At 41.1% G+C, this 16,320-nt stretch overlaps 1 protein-coding gene across 1 annotated transcript in view; it reads left to right on the forward strand.

Moving 5' to 3' along the window:
• Nucleotides 1-5,496: 5,496 nt before the first annotated feature.
• LOC122790680 (src substrate cortactin-like) overlaps nt 5,497-16,320 on the forward strand; it is a 1,120,562-nt gene continuing 1,109,738 nt past the window's right edge. Inside the window, exon 1 of the mRNA XM_044058203.1 lies at nt 5,497-5,927. Coding sequence (XP_043914138.1) covers nt 5,673-5,927 — 255 coding nt within the window. The 5' untranslated portion in view covers nt 5,497-5,672. The remainder of the gene's footprint in view (nt 5,928-16,320) is intronic.

The following is a 16,320-nucleotide window of genomic DNA, read 5'->3' on the forward strand; positions in this document are numbered from 1 at the left end:
GTGGTATTATGTGGCCAGAGTAAGAGAGTGGGATGCTCTAGAAGCAAAAACTGAATTTGCAGAAAAATAAAGCAGAAAAGTGAAGATTCAGTAACATGGATCTACTTTATACCACTTAAACTATGCACTGGTTCTGGAAAAAAATAGTGTTCTGTAAAAGCAATCACTGAACACTATGGAGGGAGCACAGTGGGAAGTACACATGGTATGCAACTAAGTATTTTATTTATTGAATTTGAATGCATTCAAGGTGTTTATTTAAGTTGTTTTTATACTGTTTTATGGTCTGAAGAAGCAGACATAGTAAAAGCACTTACCATCTTTTTGTGACATCAGATTGTTTTGTGGAAGTTATTAAATTAATTTATTTGACCTTTGCTGAGACACAATGTTTTTTGGAGTGTTTCTACTGTTTTGTGATTTTATACCACTGTGCTACCTCCATAGTGTTCTCTGTTTGCTTTTGTCAATATTTTATTTATTTACCAGAGGTAGACAAGGCAGAGGGATTGGAATTGAGTTTGGAGTTGGATTTTAACCCAGAATGAATGGGTTGAGTAGAGAGAAGAGTCAGGTAAATAAATGACTGTGTTTGGATAAGAATCCGTTGTTGTTGCTGAATGCTGAAGCTGATGAAACCCACATAGATGCTGCAGGTATAGACACTGAAATATTTTTTACTGAATTTAAGAGGTTAGACAATGATCTGTGTGAGTTTAAATGATTATAGAGGCAACATCATCATTTTGAGGACTATTTTCATTATACAATCATACCTCGAGGCTTGCGGGTATTAACGATGACTACGAATGGGACCACCCAATTTGAGCTGCTTAGACAATGGCAGAAACTTAATTTAGAAACTAGTTTTGGCTACCTAAAGTTGTTGATGGAATATTTTAAAACAGTAGAGACATCATTAGCTCAGAGAATTAAAGAGCTACTGCAGCGACTAGTTGATTAATTTTCTGCAGGTTTAGTGTCAACAAGTCTGAATGATGTAGCCAATGAAATGTTGATATATGAGGTACTTCTGCAGCAACTAAAAATGAGGAAAATTGAAAGAGACTTGACCGATTTTAGAAGTGGTCATGTTTTTCTTGGCCAAAGGTTAAAACTCGTACTTCTGGCCAAGGAGTGGTAGGCAAACAATTCATTAGAGGTTGAGCTGAGAGTTCCAGCCAGTCGAGTGAAGTGGGAGTCCAGCATTCAGGGAACAAGTGATTGGGAGAGATGTCTAAGAATGCTAACCAATCACATATACCTGGTGCTCAATATACAAGTACTTACCCCAAATCCATAAGAATATGACTAACCCTCCATTCAGACCCATTGTGTCTGGATGGGGTGGGTCACTGAGCCTATGTTGATTTATGTGGAGAAATGCTTGAGGCCAGTGATTAGTGAAATAGAGAATGTCCTAATAGACACTATATGTCTGCCTGATTTATTCTCATGTCTTGATAAGAAACCCCTGAGAGATATAGACGTATTTATTACTATGGATATCTATTCACTCTTTACAATGATTCCCAGCAAGGCAGTGGTCAAAATGACCAGGAAATGTTTATCAATCAACAGTAGGTATGATACGAAGCATATTGATTTGATTTGTCTATTTGTAAAACTATTTTGGAAAACAACCTGTTTGTGTTCAACAACGGGTATTATAAACAGTGCACAGGAGTAGCCATGGGGATACCTTGAACAAATAGGTATGTTAACAGTGTTTTAGCACAGCAGGAAAGTGATTCTATGTTTAAAGTGATTATGCTCCTCACATCAAGTTTAATATGAGGTTTTTGGATCATGTTTTCCTCCTATGGAGGGGTACCCATGATCTGTTAAATGAGGTTGTTGAATATCTACATAGCACCAATAGCTATTTGTGCTTTATGACTAAAGTGTCTTCCACTGCTCTGAGCTTCTTAGATGTTAAACTTGAGAGAGGGCAGAGTAACCAAATAATTACCAGTAGGCATAGGAAAGATACCTATAGGAACCGTACCCTGCATAGGAGTACTTATCATCCCCAGTATGTGTTCAATAACATAATTAGGGAACAAGGCATGAGGTGTTCAGGGTTAAATAACAACACTGCCAAGTCTGAATCAGAGATGGAAATTATGAAGGATGTATTAAAAAAGAGAAGTTATAGAGATTGTGAGATTAGTATAGAGTTAAATAAGCTGAAAAGTTTGAGAGAGAGATTAGCTACACCTTACTTTTCAGACATTGGGAGTATGGACAGGAAGAAAAGGCAGGATGGGAGGTACACAATAGGTGCTGCAGTATGCCTGTATTACTCCAGTAATGCTAAGTCCATTGGTCAGACTTTGGGAGTATGGAAAGGAAGAAAGTGCAGGATGGGAAGTATGCGCCAGGTGCTGCAGTATGCCTGTATTACTCCAGTAATGCTAAGTCCATTGTTCAGACTTTGGGAGTATGGAAAGGAAGAAAGGGCAGGATGAGAGGTATGCACCAGGTGCTGCAATATGCCTGTATTACTCCAGCAATGCTAAGTCCATTGTTCAGACTTTGGGAGTATGGAAAGGAAGAAAGGGCAGGATGGGAAGTATGCGCCAGGTGTTGCAATATGCCTGTATTACTCCAGTTATGCTAGGTCCAGTTGTCAGACATTGCGAGTATGAAAGGAAGAAAGGGCAGGATGGGAGGTATGCACCAGGTGCTGCAGTATGCCTGTATTACTCCAGTTATGCTAAGTCCATTGGTCAGACATTGGGAGTATGGAAAGGAAGAAAGGGCAGGATGGGAAGTATGCGCTGGGTGCTGCAGTATGCCTGTATTACTCCAGTTATGCTAAGTCCATTGGTCAGACATTGGGAGTATGGAAAGGAAGAAAGTGCAGGATGGGAAGTATGCGCCAGGTGCTGCAGTATGCCTGTATTACTCCAGTAATGCTAAGTCCATTGTTCAGACTTTGGGAGTATGGAAAGGAAGAAAGGGCAGGATGAGAGGTATGCACCAGGTGCTGCAATATGCCTGTATTACTCCAGCAATGCTAAGTCCATTGTTCAGACTTTGGGAGTATGGAAAGGAAGAAAGGGCAGGATGGGAAGTATGCGCCAGGTGTTGCAATATGCCTGTATTACTCCAGTTATGCTAGGTCCAGTTGTCAGACATTGCGAGTATGAAAGGAAGAAAGGGCAGGATGGGAGGTATGCACCAGGTGCTGCAGTATGCCTGTATTACTCCAGTAATGCTAAGTCCATTGGTCAGACATTGGGAGTATGGAAAGGAAGAAAGGGCAGGATGGGAAGTATGCGCTGGGTGCTGCAGTATGCCTGTATTACTCCAGTTATGCTAAGTCCATTGGTCAGACATTGGGAGTATGGAAAGGAAGAAAGGGCAGGATGGGAAGTATGCGCCAGGTGCTGTAGTATGCCTGTATTACTCCAGTTATGCTAGGTCCACTTGTCGGACATTGCGAGTATGAAAGGAAGAAAGGGCAGGATGGGAGGTATGCACCAGGTGCTGCAGTATGCCTGTATTACTCCAGTTATGCTAAGTCCATTGGTCAGACATTGGGAGTATGGAAAGGAAGAAAGGGCAGGATGGGAAGCATGCACCAGGTGCTGCAGTATGCCTGTATTACTCCAGTAATGCTAAGTCCATTGTTCAGACTTTGGGAGTATGGAAAGGAAGAAAGGGCAGGATGGGAGGTATCCAGGTGCTGCAGTATGCCTGTATTACTCTAGTAATGCTAAGTCCCTTTGTGAGATCATTAGAAGGAACCGGCATGTTTTACAGTCAGATAACGATCTACACTGTTTAACAGGTACTGAACTGAGTTTCACCTTTAAAAATAAAAAAATTCTCAAGCGCTTGTGTTATGGGCCAACTAAATGCCCCGATCCTAATTTGATGGTGGGGACCACTCCATGTGGAAGCTGTAATCTGTGTGTGTGTGTGTGTGTGTGTGTGTGTGGGTGTGTGTGTGTGTGTATGTATATATATATATAGATATATATATATATATATATATATATATATATATGTACATACATATTAAGAACAGCACTAGGTTTAACCATCTCTCCACAGGCAGAGTATATAAATTTAAGGTTGTAGCTAATTGTCAGACCAAGAATTTAGTATATTTAGCCCAGTGCAATATCTACCAAAGCTTTTATGTTAGCAAGACAAATAGGATGTTGATGGAAAGGATGAGGAAGCATGTTAGATGCATTAGGCAGATGATAAGAACCCATTAGCTAAATATATCATAAATACCAGCCGTGAACATAATTTTAGTTTTATAGTTTTTGAGACCATGCATGTAGGTATGAGGCTAGGTGACATTCCCAACAAAACAGAAACAAGGGAATTATATCAGATCTTGCAGCTGTGGGCAGATAAATGCAAAGGGCTGAATGGTAAAGTTTCTTTAGGACAAGCCCTCAAAGTTAGAGGGCTGTTCAGGTGAAAGGTATTATGTTTTAAGTGGAAAGTACACATGGTTTGTAACTAAGTATTTTATTGGTTGAATTTGAATGTGTTCAGAGTATTTATTTAATTTGCTTTTATACTGTTTTATGGTTTGAAGAAGCTGACGTAGTGAAAGTGTTTACTGGCTTTTTGTGACATCAGCTTGTTTTGTGGAAGTAATACAATTAATTGATTTTACCTCTGCTGAGACACGATGGTTTTTTGGTGTGTTTCTAGTGTATGGTAAACTGCCTCTTTGACACTCTCTCTTTAAATAAATGACTGTAGCTGATGCAGTTTTCTCTCACTGAAGCTGTACTTTTGCTTAGTGTGAAGCCTAAAGTTAGTAATTAAACTGCTGAGTTACGTTGTTGCTTTTGTCTGCTTTATTATGTACTTTTATTATTATGCTTAACATGTTATGTCTTTGTTTTCTCAGTCAAGACTGGTTACAGAAAAACAATCCTTTTGTCCAGCTATCCATTAAGTGATTGAAGTCTGCATAATGTATAGTGTTTCTGTTTGATGTTAAACTATTTCACTTATTTTTGTTTTTCTACTATTTTTATTGTAGTATTTGTTTACTTGGTATTACTAAATTCAAAGAACTTTCTGCAATAAAAAAATGAAGAAAAAAAAGATAAAAGTTGCCTGTACTACCAACCCACCCACATTGTAATCAGTGTGTAAATAAATAAAAACAGATGAAAGAGGAGCACATTCATTACTAGGACAGAAGAGATGAAATGATTAAAGGTTTGGCTTGAGAAGTTTAGCTTTTTTTCATATAATCAAAATCCCTTAATATATCCAATTGAATTATCATCTGAGTCAGAATTTGCTGATGAATTGTTAATCAGTCAGAACACTAAAATTTAAAAAAAAGTGCTTAAAGGGGAAAATATTCACTTTCAGGTATAAAATAAGATTTCTGAATGCTTAAGACAACATTGCCCCTTTAAATGTAGGTGGTCATTTACTGACAAGTTCTACTTCCTGTGCTCTTAAAATGAAACTAGGAAAAAAAAGCCCATTGTTGTGTCTGAATGTAGGTTGTGAGTTTAATGCTGTAGTTTATTCATTTCTCTAGATCTGTGTTAACTCTGTGCTGTAGATACCAGTTCTACAGGGCCTAAACTGACAGAGTTTGAAATAATGCAGCAAAGCCTTCTTTTCCTAAATTTAGACAGGATCTTCCCAGCAAAAAGACCTGAGCAAATTGAATGCTGACGCATGCACTTTTAAGATCTCAGGGTTTGAAGTTGGAGCACATAGGACAGGAAACGGACTTCAGACAGAAAGAAGAGATGCAGAATCGGTGTGCTATAAATGCGAGAACAGAGCAGTGCTGTGGTGAGCACAGAAAGAGACTGGAGTTGTTTTGCCAGGAGGATGAGGCATTTATGTGTGTCCTTTGTGTTCCCAGACATTCCAGACACAGTTTTCTGTTCCTGCATGAAGCACTCCATGTGTATAAGGTAAGGGGCACTTCATGATGTAACAGTTTCACTGATTGGGATGCAGGCTGGAATTGTAACCTTTCTTCCTGTTTTTCAGGCTAAGACGTGTATGTTTCATAGTTATTTTTTTTTTGTTAATGAGTAGCGGATGCTTACATAAAGTTCTGTATTTTCAGACACAGTCTTGTAGTTTAGAGAATGTGTGCTATTAACTTCTGTCAATTGTGTTTTCAGGTGATGAGAAAAACTTTTGGTGTGAGTACAGTAGCTGTTCCCAGTGCAGATGTTTGCTGTTAGGTTAGTTTAAGTGTAACATTGGTTAGGTAGTGAGAAAAGGTCAGGGGTTCTTATTGGTGCAAAAGTTTCAGTGGGTCCTTTTCTGTAACCATTTGATGTCAGGACCCCCTAGAGTGAGTCCTGTAAAACAGAGACTTAATGGCCAAAAGATCAGACTTCTATATACAAAGTCTGAGATACCATTTCTCTGAGTATTCCTTTTTTTTCCAAGGTCTGGCAGTTTTGGAGTTGGTATATATGTCTGGGGGTGTGGGGAGCTTGCCCCTCACATGGGGAATGCAAGAGGGGCTTGCCCCCTTGAAAAAGAAGTTTAAAAGAGAAGAGCAATTTTTGGGATTCGCTTCTCTCCTGTATTTTCAGTCTTTTTTTGGCTTGTTTGCACTCGGCATTTTGAGAGGGTGACATTTCAGCAGGGGGCCCATTCTGATTCAAGACAACATGGATTCCCAACAGCAGTATCTTGCCAGACAAATATAAAGTTATTCTACTGAATAATCCTAGCTTTAGAATAGAAAGGCGCTGTGCCATGCTTGAACATGCCGGGGTGGGAAGAAGAGAGGCAGCCACCCTGGGCACAAGGTGTTGTAGGGTAACAGTCAGTACAGTAGTGACATTCATATCCATGCTGGAGAGATGCAGCAACCCCAGTCACAAGGTGTTTTGGGGTAACAGTCAATACAGTACTGACATTCATTTCCATGCTGGCATTTCTGAGATAAAGATGACACACTTTGTATTCGCTGTACATAGTTATGCTAGTTGTAGGTATAGTTATTTCATAGGTTCATAGGTTCATACTAGGCTATCTGCCCTGGGGCAATTATAAGCCTAGCCCGATTCTGTATGGCTTACGCCACCCCTTGATTTGAGTATACTGTGCCCTTTTTAAGGTTTAGTTTACTGTGCCTCTGTCTAATAGTGACACGGGAGTAATCCCTGGGACAAACCTACGATCCCCCATCCACTTATCGAGATTCTTCTTGAAGAGATTCAGCGAAGTGCTCTGCCTCACATGAACTGGAATTCTATTCCAGAGCGAAGGGAGCCTCTGGGTTATGAACCTGTCCCTCCAGCAAGTTCTATTTATTTCTGTGCTGAGGTTCAAGTCCCTCGAGCGTGTGGCTCTAAGGGATTTAGATTTACTGAGGTGGAGCATGTCCATTAATTCTGGATTTGACATAGCTTTGTATGTCAGGCATAGATCGCCTCGAAGTAGGCGGTATGCAACTGAGTAGAGCTGGAGTTTTTTTAACCGAGCAGCATATGGCATCTGTTTGAGACCCTTGATCCTTTTGGTGAGATACTTTTGGGGTCTTTCTAATTGCTGTAGGTGTCGGGTAAGGTACATCCCAAAAGGGGCATTGTATTCTATGATGGGCCTGATGAGGAATGAATAAAGGGGCACGATTACCTCTCTTGATCTAGATGTGAAACCCTTTGTGATGAGGTGGGCTATGTAGAAGGTCTTTCTAACCACTTTGGCAATGTGGTTTTCAAAGGAGAGATTGCTATCAACTTGGGTCCCCAGGTCCCTAATAAATTTCTCTGTACTTAATGGGTTTCTGCCTATGTGGTAATTTGTGGGCACATTGTTTTTGCCAAAGGGTATGACTACATTTTTTGGCATTTAGCTTTAAACCATGGCGCTGGCACCAGTTATCTGTCTCTGTGAGACCTTTTTGAAGGATGTTTGTGTCAGCTGGAGAGTTGATTATGGCACCCAGTTTGCAGTCATCTGCGAACTTGGTGAGCCATAGTCCTCCCACGTTTGCCTGTACCTCGGAAAAGTATATACCGAACAAGAGTGGTCCCAGGAAAGAACCCTGTGGGATGCCACTTGTGACCGGTTTCGAGTCTGACATGGCTCCAGCAACTCTCACTCTGTGGGTTCTGTCTTTGAGCCAGTTTGCGACCCATCTTGTGACATAGGGGTTTATATTTAAGCTGGATAGCTTATGTATGATGCCCGAGTGGGGTGTTGTGTCAAATGCCTTTGCAAGGTCCAGATAGGCTGTGTGGACTACCTTCCCTTCATCTATGGCTTTGGCGACTGTTTCAAAGACGTCAACCAGGTTCAAAAGGCAGGATCTGCCCTTGACAAAGCCAAACTGGGTAGGATCTAGTGTCTGTAGGTCCCCAATGTCTTTGTTTATGAGCTCCATGATGATCCTCTCCATAGCCTTGCAGACTAAGCTAGTCAGGCTTATGGGGCGATAGTTTCCAGGGTCCGTAGAGGCTCCACCTTTGTGGAGTGGGACCACTGTTGCTGTACGCCATTCTGTGGGCACATGTCCTGTAGTGAGGCTGAGATTGTATAGCTGTTTTATTTGAGGGATTAGTTCCTCTTGTAGTTCATGTAGGACACAACCTGGGACGCCATCTGGTCCCATGGAAGCAGTGTTTTTTGCTTTGGAGAGGGCAGCCTTCACCTGAGCATCAGAGATGTTTGGGAGGCAGCCCTCTGCCGGGATAGATACTTGCTCTTTTGGGGGGGGGTGGAGAAGTTTGCACTGAACCTGTCTTCCAGGATATTGGCGATGTCTGTGGGTTCATTGTATTTTTTGTCGTTTAGAATCAACTCAGAACAAGTCTGGGAGTTGCATCCCAGGTTTCTAACATAACTGAAAAAAGCCTTATGATTGTCTTTGGTGTCCTGTGCAATTTTTCTTTCGAAGCTGGCCTTGGAGGATTTTATGAGGGATCGTAATTTTTTGCTAGTACTGATCGTAGATGCCTTCCCTATTAGGGATTTTGCTCTGTCATGTAGTAGCTTCCTCCTTCTGTTGTACAGTTTATTTATGGCAGGCATCCACGAGACTGGACGCCTGCCTTTGGATGATTGGGTCTTGGTTTTGTTTGGGATAGCATGATCCATGCATTCTTGGAGATGTCCGTAGAATGCATTTATATAGGATTTGCAGTTTGGGCTGTAGTTTCCACTGGCCCTGGGGCCTTGAAGGATTCCACTTCGGTTTTGAGAAGTGAGAAGTTCGCTTTTGAGAAGTTTTTCACTGTGGTTTTCTGGGCTGGGGGTGGGGTCGGGATATGGACATCCAGTGAAATTAATTTATGGTCTGATCTTACCAATGAGGGATATACTTCTGGTGTTGAGCATAGAGTCCCCATGTTGGTAATGATCAGGTCTAGTATGTTGTCCCCTCTTGTGGGAGTGGTGACTAGTTGTTCCATAGCATTTGAGTTTATAAATTCCAGGAACCTTTGGGCTAAGGTGCTGGGGCTTGATTAGTGCTTCCAGTCAATGTTTGGGTAGTTGAAGTCGCCCAATATAATGGTGTTCGGAGAGATCTTAATGTTCTCCAGTGTTTTCAGGAAAGCGGAATGGGATTCCTGACTTTGAGAGGGTGGTCTGTTGGATGCTATAAACTGAAAAGCAGTCTTGCCCACTGTTAGTTGCACATGGATGGTCTCCGATACTTTGTGCAATGCCACTAACCTGGAGGTGTGGATATCCTTGATAAATATGGAAACTCCCCCTCCTTTTGTGGTTCGGTCCGGGTTTTGGGGCCGAAAAGCATGATATGAGGTATAGCCTGGTAGTGCTGGGGTGCTCTCTGGAGCCTTGAACCAGGTTTCTGTCACTGCACAGATATTGATGTTCTCCATACTGAGGAGAGCTTCGAGTGCGTGCATCTTGAGGTTAAGACTTCTGGCGTTTAGCAGCATTACCCTTAGTTTCTTGTTCCTTGTGCTGTCTATGGGGGTGGGTTTGACTTTTGAGCCTTGCCTAAAAAAGGCACTATGGGGGTGGCAAGAGCCTTTGCCAATATCCGAAAGCCCAGTGGTGACAGGTGCAAGCCGTCCCTAGCGAAGCAACGTGGCTTGTCGAGCATGTCATCCCAGGCTGACAGAAAATTTTAGCCAATTGTTAAAATCGATCATTTTGTCTTTGTACTGTGGCATCATTCTAGGTGAGGGTAAGATGCTGCTCAAGGTCAGGTTCATACCAGCCTGGGCTACATGGTCAGAGAGCTCCTCTATGTCTCTTTTCATGTAGTCCAGGGAGGTACGTCTCAGGTCATTCACACCAGCATGTACAATGACTGAGTCATATTTGTATTTGCTTTGGAGTGACCTGAGTGCTTGTGTTATGTGTCGGATCCTAGCACCTGACAGGCAGCTCACTGTGACCTTCTCTTTATTCAGCCTGGTGAGCGGGACGTCAGTGTGTCTGACAATAGAGTCACCTATAACAAGAGTATCAGGTGTGTTATTCAGCCTTAAGGGCTGTGGCTGCTTGGCACACTGACTTTGTGGGTTATGTGTTGTGTGTGTTTTGTTTTGAGGTAGCGTTTGCTTGGATGTCTGCTTTGGAGGTCTCTGTTGCTTAGGTAGATTTTTATTTAGAGCCTCCGAGTATGTTTTTGTGTATTTATGTGTTTAGTTCGCTGATGTGGTGGGACTATGTGATACTGGGATTGTGTTGTGTGAGGTTACCTTCTCCTCCTTGACTGGTTACACCAGTTTTGAGATGAGAGAGCTCAGCCTCCAGTTTGGCTAAATAGTTGCATTTCTCACATATATTTGAACCTGTTTGGAGGAGGAGAGGGTTGTCCATGTACATGAGACAGTTGTAACATTGCCTCAAAATTCCCTGATTCACCAGCTGGACTGGAGAGGAAACCATTGACTGACCTTTGGACATGCTAGAGTAATAGGGAAACTGAATTTAAGACGGACCAATAGAGGACAGGGTAATCGTAGAGAGTATAAGAGTAAGTAGTGCTTATGGTTTAATAGTGCTAACTTGTAGGATTACTTAATTGGACCAGTGAAGGGCCTTAGAATGAGAATATGGTGTTTAAATTGAGAGATAGAGCAGTTCTAAGGGAAAAGTGAAGAGCAGACTTTGTGGAGCCAGGAATAGTTTAAACCCAATTAGGCGGCGCTGCCCGCTGTTGCGCTATGCTCAAAAATGCGCAAAACCACGGAAAAGAGGGTTTTAAGAGAGGAAGATGAAGGAGTTTTGGAATTGACCCAGAATGGCCAATAAAACTACAGTTTCAAGTCAGTAACCACTCCCACAGGGGCATGCAGGCTGCTCAATGTTTTTCACTGCCACTGATCAACAGAGAGACTTTCCTTTAGCCCAAGCAAAAAATGGCCTCACAGAAACTTACAAACAGTTCAAGAACAGCAAGCCTGTAACTGAACTTTTTTAAATCTCAGAAAAGTGGGAAAAAAGCAAGATTGTGTTTTGTTGACATTTTCTAAATGTGATGTAAATGAAATGTATAGATACTTTTTAGAAAAAAAATAATTAAAAAAATGAAAACCATTGTTCTTCAATAGTATTACATAAATGTAAATACAGTGTCTTCGTATTCTATTGTTGTTCATGGAGCTTTTATCCCTGTGACCCATTAAAAATGGGGTCTTGTTGGCCCAATGGACTATCCTGGTAAATAAACTGTAAAATAAAAATAATAAATAAGTGGTGTCTGCGTTACATATGTGACACAAGGCGCTACAGATCCTGCATGTTATCCACGTGACATCTTCTTTAGTCACTGATTAGGCTCTCAGATGTAGACAACTCTGTCTTGCATGTAGTGATAATGTTTTGTTTCACCCACCTGGAACCAGCTCCCTACTGTCCTCTACCACCCACCAGACAGCAGCACCTTTAGACATAAACTCCTTTCTCACCTGAAGGAACAAGCTTCATGCAGGAGCTTTGGATATTACTTGGAAGTCTGTTTATTTTACAAAGTATATAAAAGTACTCAGGGGCTTAAAGCTGCTGACTGGCAACTTTATATCCTTCTGCCATAGATAAACTTTAGTTCTACCATTGTAAACTTACCTTCAATTTTGTCATCGTATCCTCTGTTGGGTCTTCAGCCGAATTATCTATAAGACTTTTATAAATATGTTAGAAGCCGCAGTGGTGCAGTGTTAGCGTTGTCGCCTTACAGCAAGAGGTTCTCCCGTTCGATTCTTGGCTGGAGCGCCTTCTGTGTGGACTCTGCATGTCCTCCCCGCAGTCGAGTGGTGTTCGAAAGACATGCGTGAATGGGCGTGCCTTCGTTGAAGGTTGGGCATTGGGCTGGCACCTCGGCACCATAAAAATCGACTGCCAATCATTAGCGGACCGGAGTTCCGCTGTGGCGACCCCTAACCAGGAAAAGTCGAAAGAAAAACAAAACAACAACTTTTATAAATATATTGTATTATAATATAATTCTAGAAGAAAGGAGAATCAGTCAAAATCACTGGGACAAATGTCTTTGTGTAAGGAAGTAAAACATAAAACTCTTTATGTTGTGCTTTGCTTGTTCAGGCTTGGCTGATTTAAGTTTTTCCCATGACTGATTTATATATTACTTAAAAAAATATTAGAGCTATTGGGGATCAGTACAGACAGAATCCTAGACACACACTTCCTTTTGTATGAGATTCAGGGCAGATGATTTATTGGCTGCTGCACCGATGGCTACATGATTTTTTGCAGAATTGCATGCTTTTCTGTATGCAGTTTGTTGATTGGAAGAAATGCACAAAGTGTTGTGTATGTTAAGTCTAAAATGCTACACATTTCAGCATCCCAAAGAATGTGTCCAATCTGGGGTGGTAGAACAAGGCAGAAGCATTGTCATCTCTTGGCAGGGTGCACATCATGGAAACCTGTGTCCTGCACAAAAAGGTCTGAGCACACTGATGGGATATGTACAGAAAGTGTGTGCAGCATAGCTGCCCCTGCACTCTGCTTGTACAAGGGACTTTGAGTCCTTGGACAATCTATATGGCAAAAGCACACCCTGCGTATACATAGTACCATGAGTGACTTGTCATAGTAAGACCCCATTGTTGTGGTGCATGGCAACCTTTGCTGCCTTTGTTTCAGTAGTAGTGATAGCAGTATGAACAGGACAGAGATAGAAAAAGATGCATAACTTAGAGGCAGGTGGTTTACTCTTGCCATTCATTACTGCTATCAGTGCTGAGGAAATGGGGAAACAGTAGGGAAAGGTTGTACAGCACAGCAGCCTGTGTACCCACTTATATACAGGGCTATGCAGTGCAGACATTTACGTGTTTGGATCTCAGTGAGTTGTTGCTTGTGTTTGTCTTTGTACTTCACTGCTATATTTTACTCCAGGAATTCTGCTCACACCACTTCATGCAGAGACAGGCTGACTGGTATCCATCTTCAAGGACAGAGCTGCACAACATTCCATGCAGAACCAGCCAGGAGTGGAATGCACATTTCAGCAAATCTCCATGTACATCTGTTTACAGCTCAGAATTCCATGATGGACATCACTGCTATGTTACATTTCATAGTCCTATTGGACTGTTCAGACAACAGAAATTAAAGTCCGCATTGTCATGTTGGTACAAGAGTATCTATGCACAAGCAGTAGCATCAGCAGGTTATGGGATGTTTTAGTATTTCTGTTGTGAGGTTGTTGCAACAGATGTGTGCACATACACTGTGTCAGGGAATGCCATATAAAAGTGTATATTCTCATCTGTATTCATATGTAAAGGTGACCTGCTACATATGCTGGGAATGCCTTATGTCTTTAGAGATGGCATTATTGGCTTAGGAACAGGTTCTGCTTGGGCAGTAGCATTTTTATTGCCCCCTGTCATTGGGCTGAGCAATGACATCTTGTATAACTGGCACACCTCAGTGACTGCACTGTAAGACACTGTCAGTTGTTGTGCTTAGTACTTGACGTATTGTCATATATTATGTATTTCCAAAGGAGGCATAGTGTTCACTAACAGGCAACTCTGTTGTTCCATTGTCCGAGTCATGTTTCAGATGTTTCTCTACTTTTCTCTGTATACCTATACCATATCTGGGATTTTTCTCTCCTTTTTCCCTTGTATACTGGTACCATGTCTGGAATTTGTTTCTAATTTCCCCTGTGCACTTGTACCATGTCTGGGATTTGTTTCTGCATACCTCTCAACCTCTTGGAGCAAGAAATCTTGACAAAGCCATTAATAAAAGTGGGACAGCTCATATGGTTTAGTGGTAAATTGCTGTGGCTTTGATGTATGGGGTCCTGAGTTCAAGACTTGCAAAGGCTGATTATTAGTCTATACACACTGAGCCGAGTGGAGGAGGGGCATTCACTACAACTCTGGTCTGAGATATATAATGATAAGTATCCTTTTTTGGCTTATTTATACTGGTTATTGATTCTAGCAATTTATATATAGCCCTTTTTATTGCCTGCTGCATACTTTTTACTATATTTTATTGCAATTAACTAATCTGCACGGTTAAACTAAAATTGTCTGCCTTACAGGGCCTGAGAAATAATTGTTTTACTGTCACACTGTTTGTAAACCTTTATAGCTAGTTTCACTGTGTGAAAGGTATTAACAGGAAATGTGCTGTACTTGTTAAGCACCTATTTGTTTGTTCTGATTTCCTGCCAAGGAGTGTATCATATAACTGATTTGTTTGCACTTAAAAGCATTCTGTAGAGTTTCCTTGCTCCTTTATCTGTTTAAAAACTTTCATTTTATGGCTCACTGCTGTTCTGCTGTGACAAACATTTCTGTAGTGTTTACTGTCTAAAAGAGTGTAGGCTAGTAGCTTTAGTATTGTACCTCGCCCTCCCTCCCTGGTGGTGTCTTGCTGATATACTTGGTGGCTTTGCAGTTGACCACCCCTACTGTAAATTTGATCTGGGACACTCCTCCCAGTCTAGTGTCATTAGCTCCTTCTACCTAATACAGAGACAACATCCAAGAAGGCCAACCCACTTAGTTTCAAAATTGCCTGAATCTTCTTGTGTTCTGACTGTGCTTCTCAAACATTTTGGAACAATAGAGTATATTTTGGTGCATTTATTAAAACTGTATTTGCCTTAATATTGCTACAACTCAAGTGCCCCAAGTTGCACTGCATCTGAATTGTTTTAGTATGTTTTAGGTGCTTTTCTGTATGTATAGACTTTTCTGTATATGTAGACTAGCTACTTATTCTACTGTATTGCTGCCTCTTAATTCGTTTTTCAGATGTGCACTTGGCTTGCTTTATTTAAAAAGTTTAAAATTGCTAATTTTCTAGAGTTTTAATTGCATTTACTGTTTAGGGCTACACACTCAAGGGCCTTAGAATGAGAATATGGTGTTTAAATTGAGAGATAGAGGCAGTTCTAAGGGAAAAGTGAAGAGCGAACTTTGTGGAGCCAGGAATAGTTTAGAAACCCCAATTAGGCTGACTGCCGCTGTTTAGCGTATGCTCAAAAATCATAAAACCCGCGAGGAAGAAGGGTTTTAGAGAGGAAGATGAAGGAGTTTGGAATTGACCCAGAATGGCCAATAAAACTACAGTTTCAAGTCAGTAACCACTCCCACAGGGGCATACCCGGCTGTAATGTTTTTCACACTGCCACTGATCAACAGAGACTTTCCTTGCTTAAGCAAAAAATGGCCTCACAGAAACTTACAAACGAAGTTCAAGAACAGCAGAAGCCTGTAACTGAACTTTTTAATCTCAGAAAAGTGGGAAAAAAGCAGGTGTGTTTTGTTGACATTTTCTAAATGATGTAAATGAAATGTATAGATACTTTTAGAAAAAAATAATTAAAATGAAAACCATTGTTCTTCAATAGTATTACATAAATGTAAATACAGTGTCTTAAGTATTCTATTGTTGTTCATGGGCTTTTATCATGACATTAAAAAATGGTCTTGTTAACTAATGGACTATCCTGGTAAATAAACTGTAAAATAAAAATAATAAATAAGTGGTTATTAGTTACATATGTGACTGAAGTAGCTACAGATCCTGCATGTTATCCCGCGTGACATCTTCTTTAGTCACTGATTAGGCTCTCAGATGAACAGCTCTGTCTTGCATGTAGTGATAATGAACAGAACACCACCCACCTGGAACCAAACCTGTCCTCTACCACCCGCAGACAGCACCTTTGGAGCATAAGCTCCTTTCTCACCTGAAGGAACAAGCTTCATGCAGGGCTTTGGATATTACTTGGAGATCTGTTTATTTTACAAAGTATATAAAAGTACTCAGGGGCTTAAAGCTGCTGACCTTGGCTTTATATCCTTCTACCCATAAGATAAACTTTGGTTCTACCATTGTAAACTTACCTTCAATTTTGTC

The sequence above is a fragment of the Protopterus annectens genome, chromosome 16.part0 (assembly GCF_019279795.1).
Source record: "Protopterus annectens isolate FY-2018-M chromosome 16.part0, PAN1.0, whole genome shotgun sequence".
Classification (NCBI taxonomy): domain Eukaryota; kingdom Metazoa; phylum Chordata; order Ceratodontiformes; family Protopteridae; genus Protopterus; species Protopterus annectens.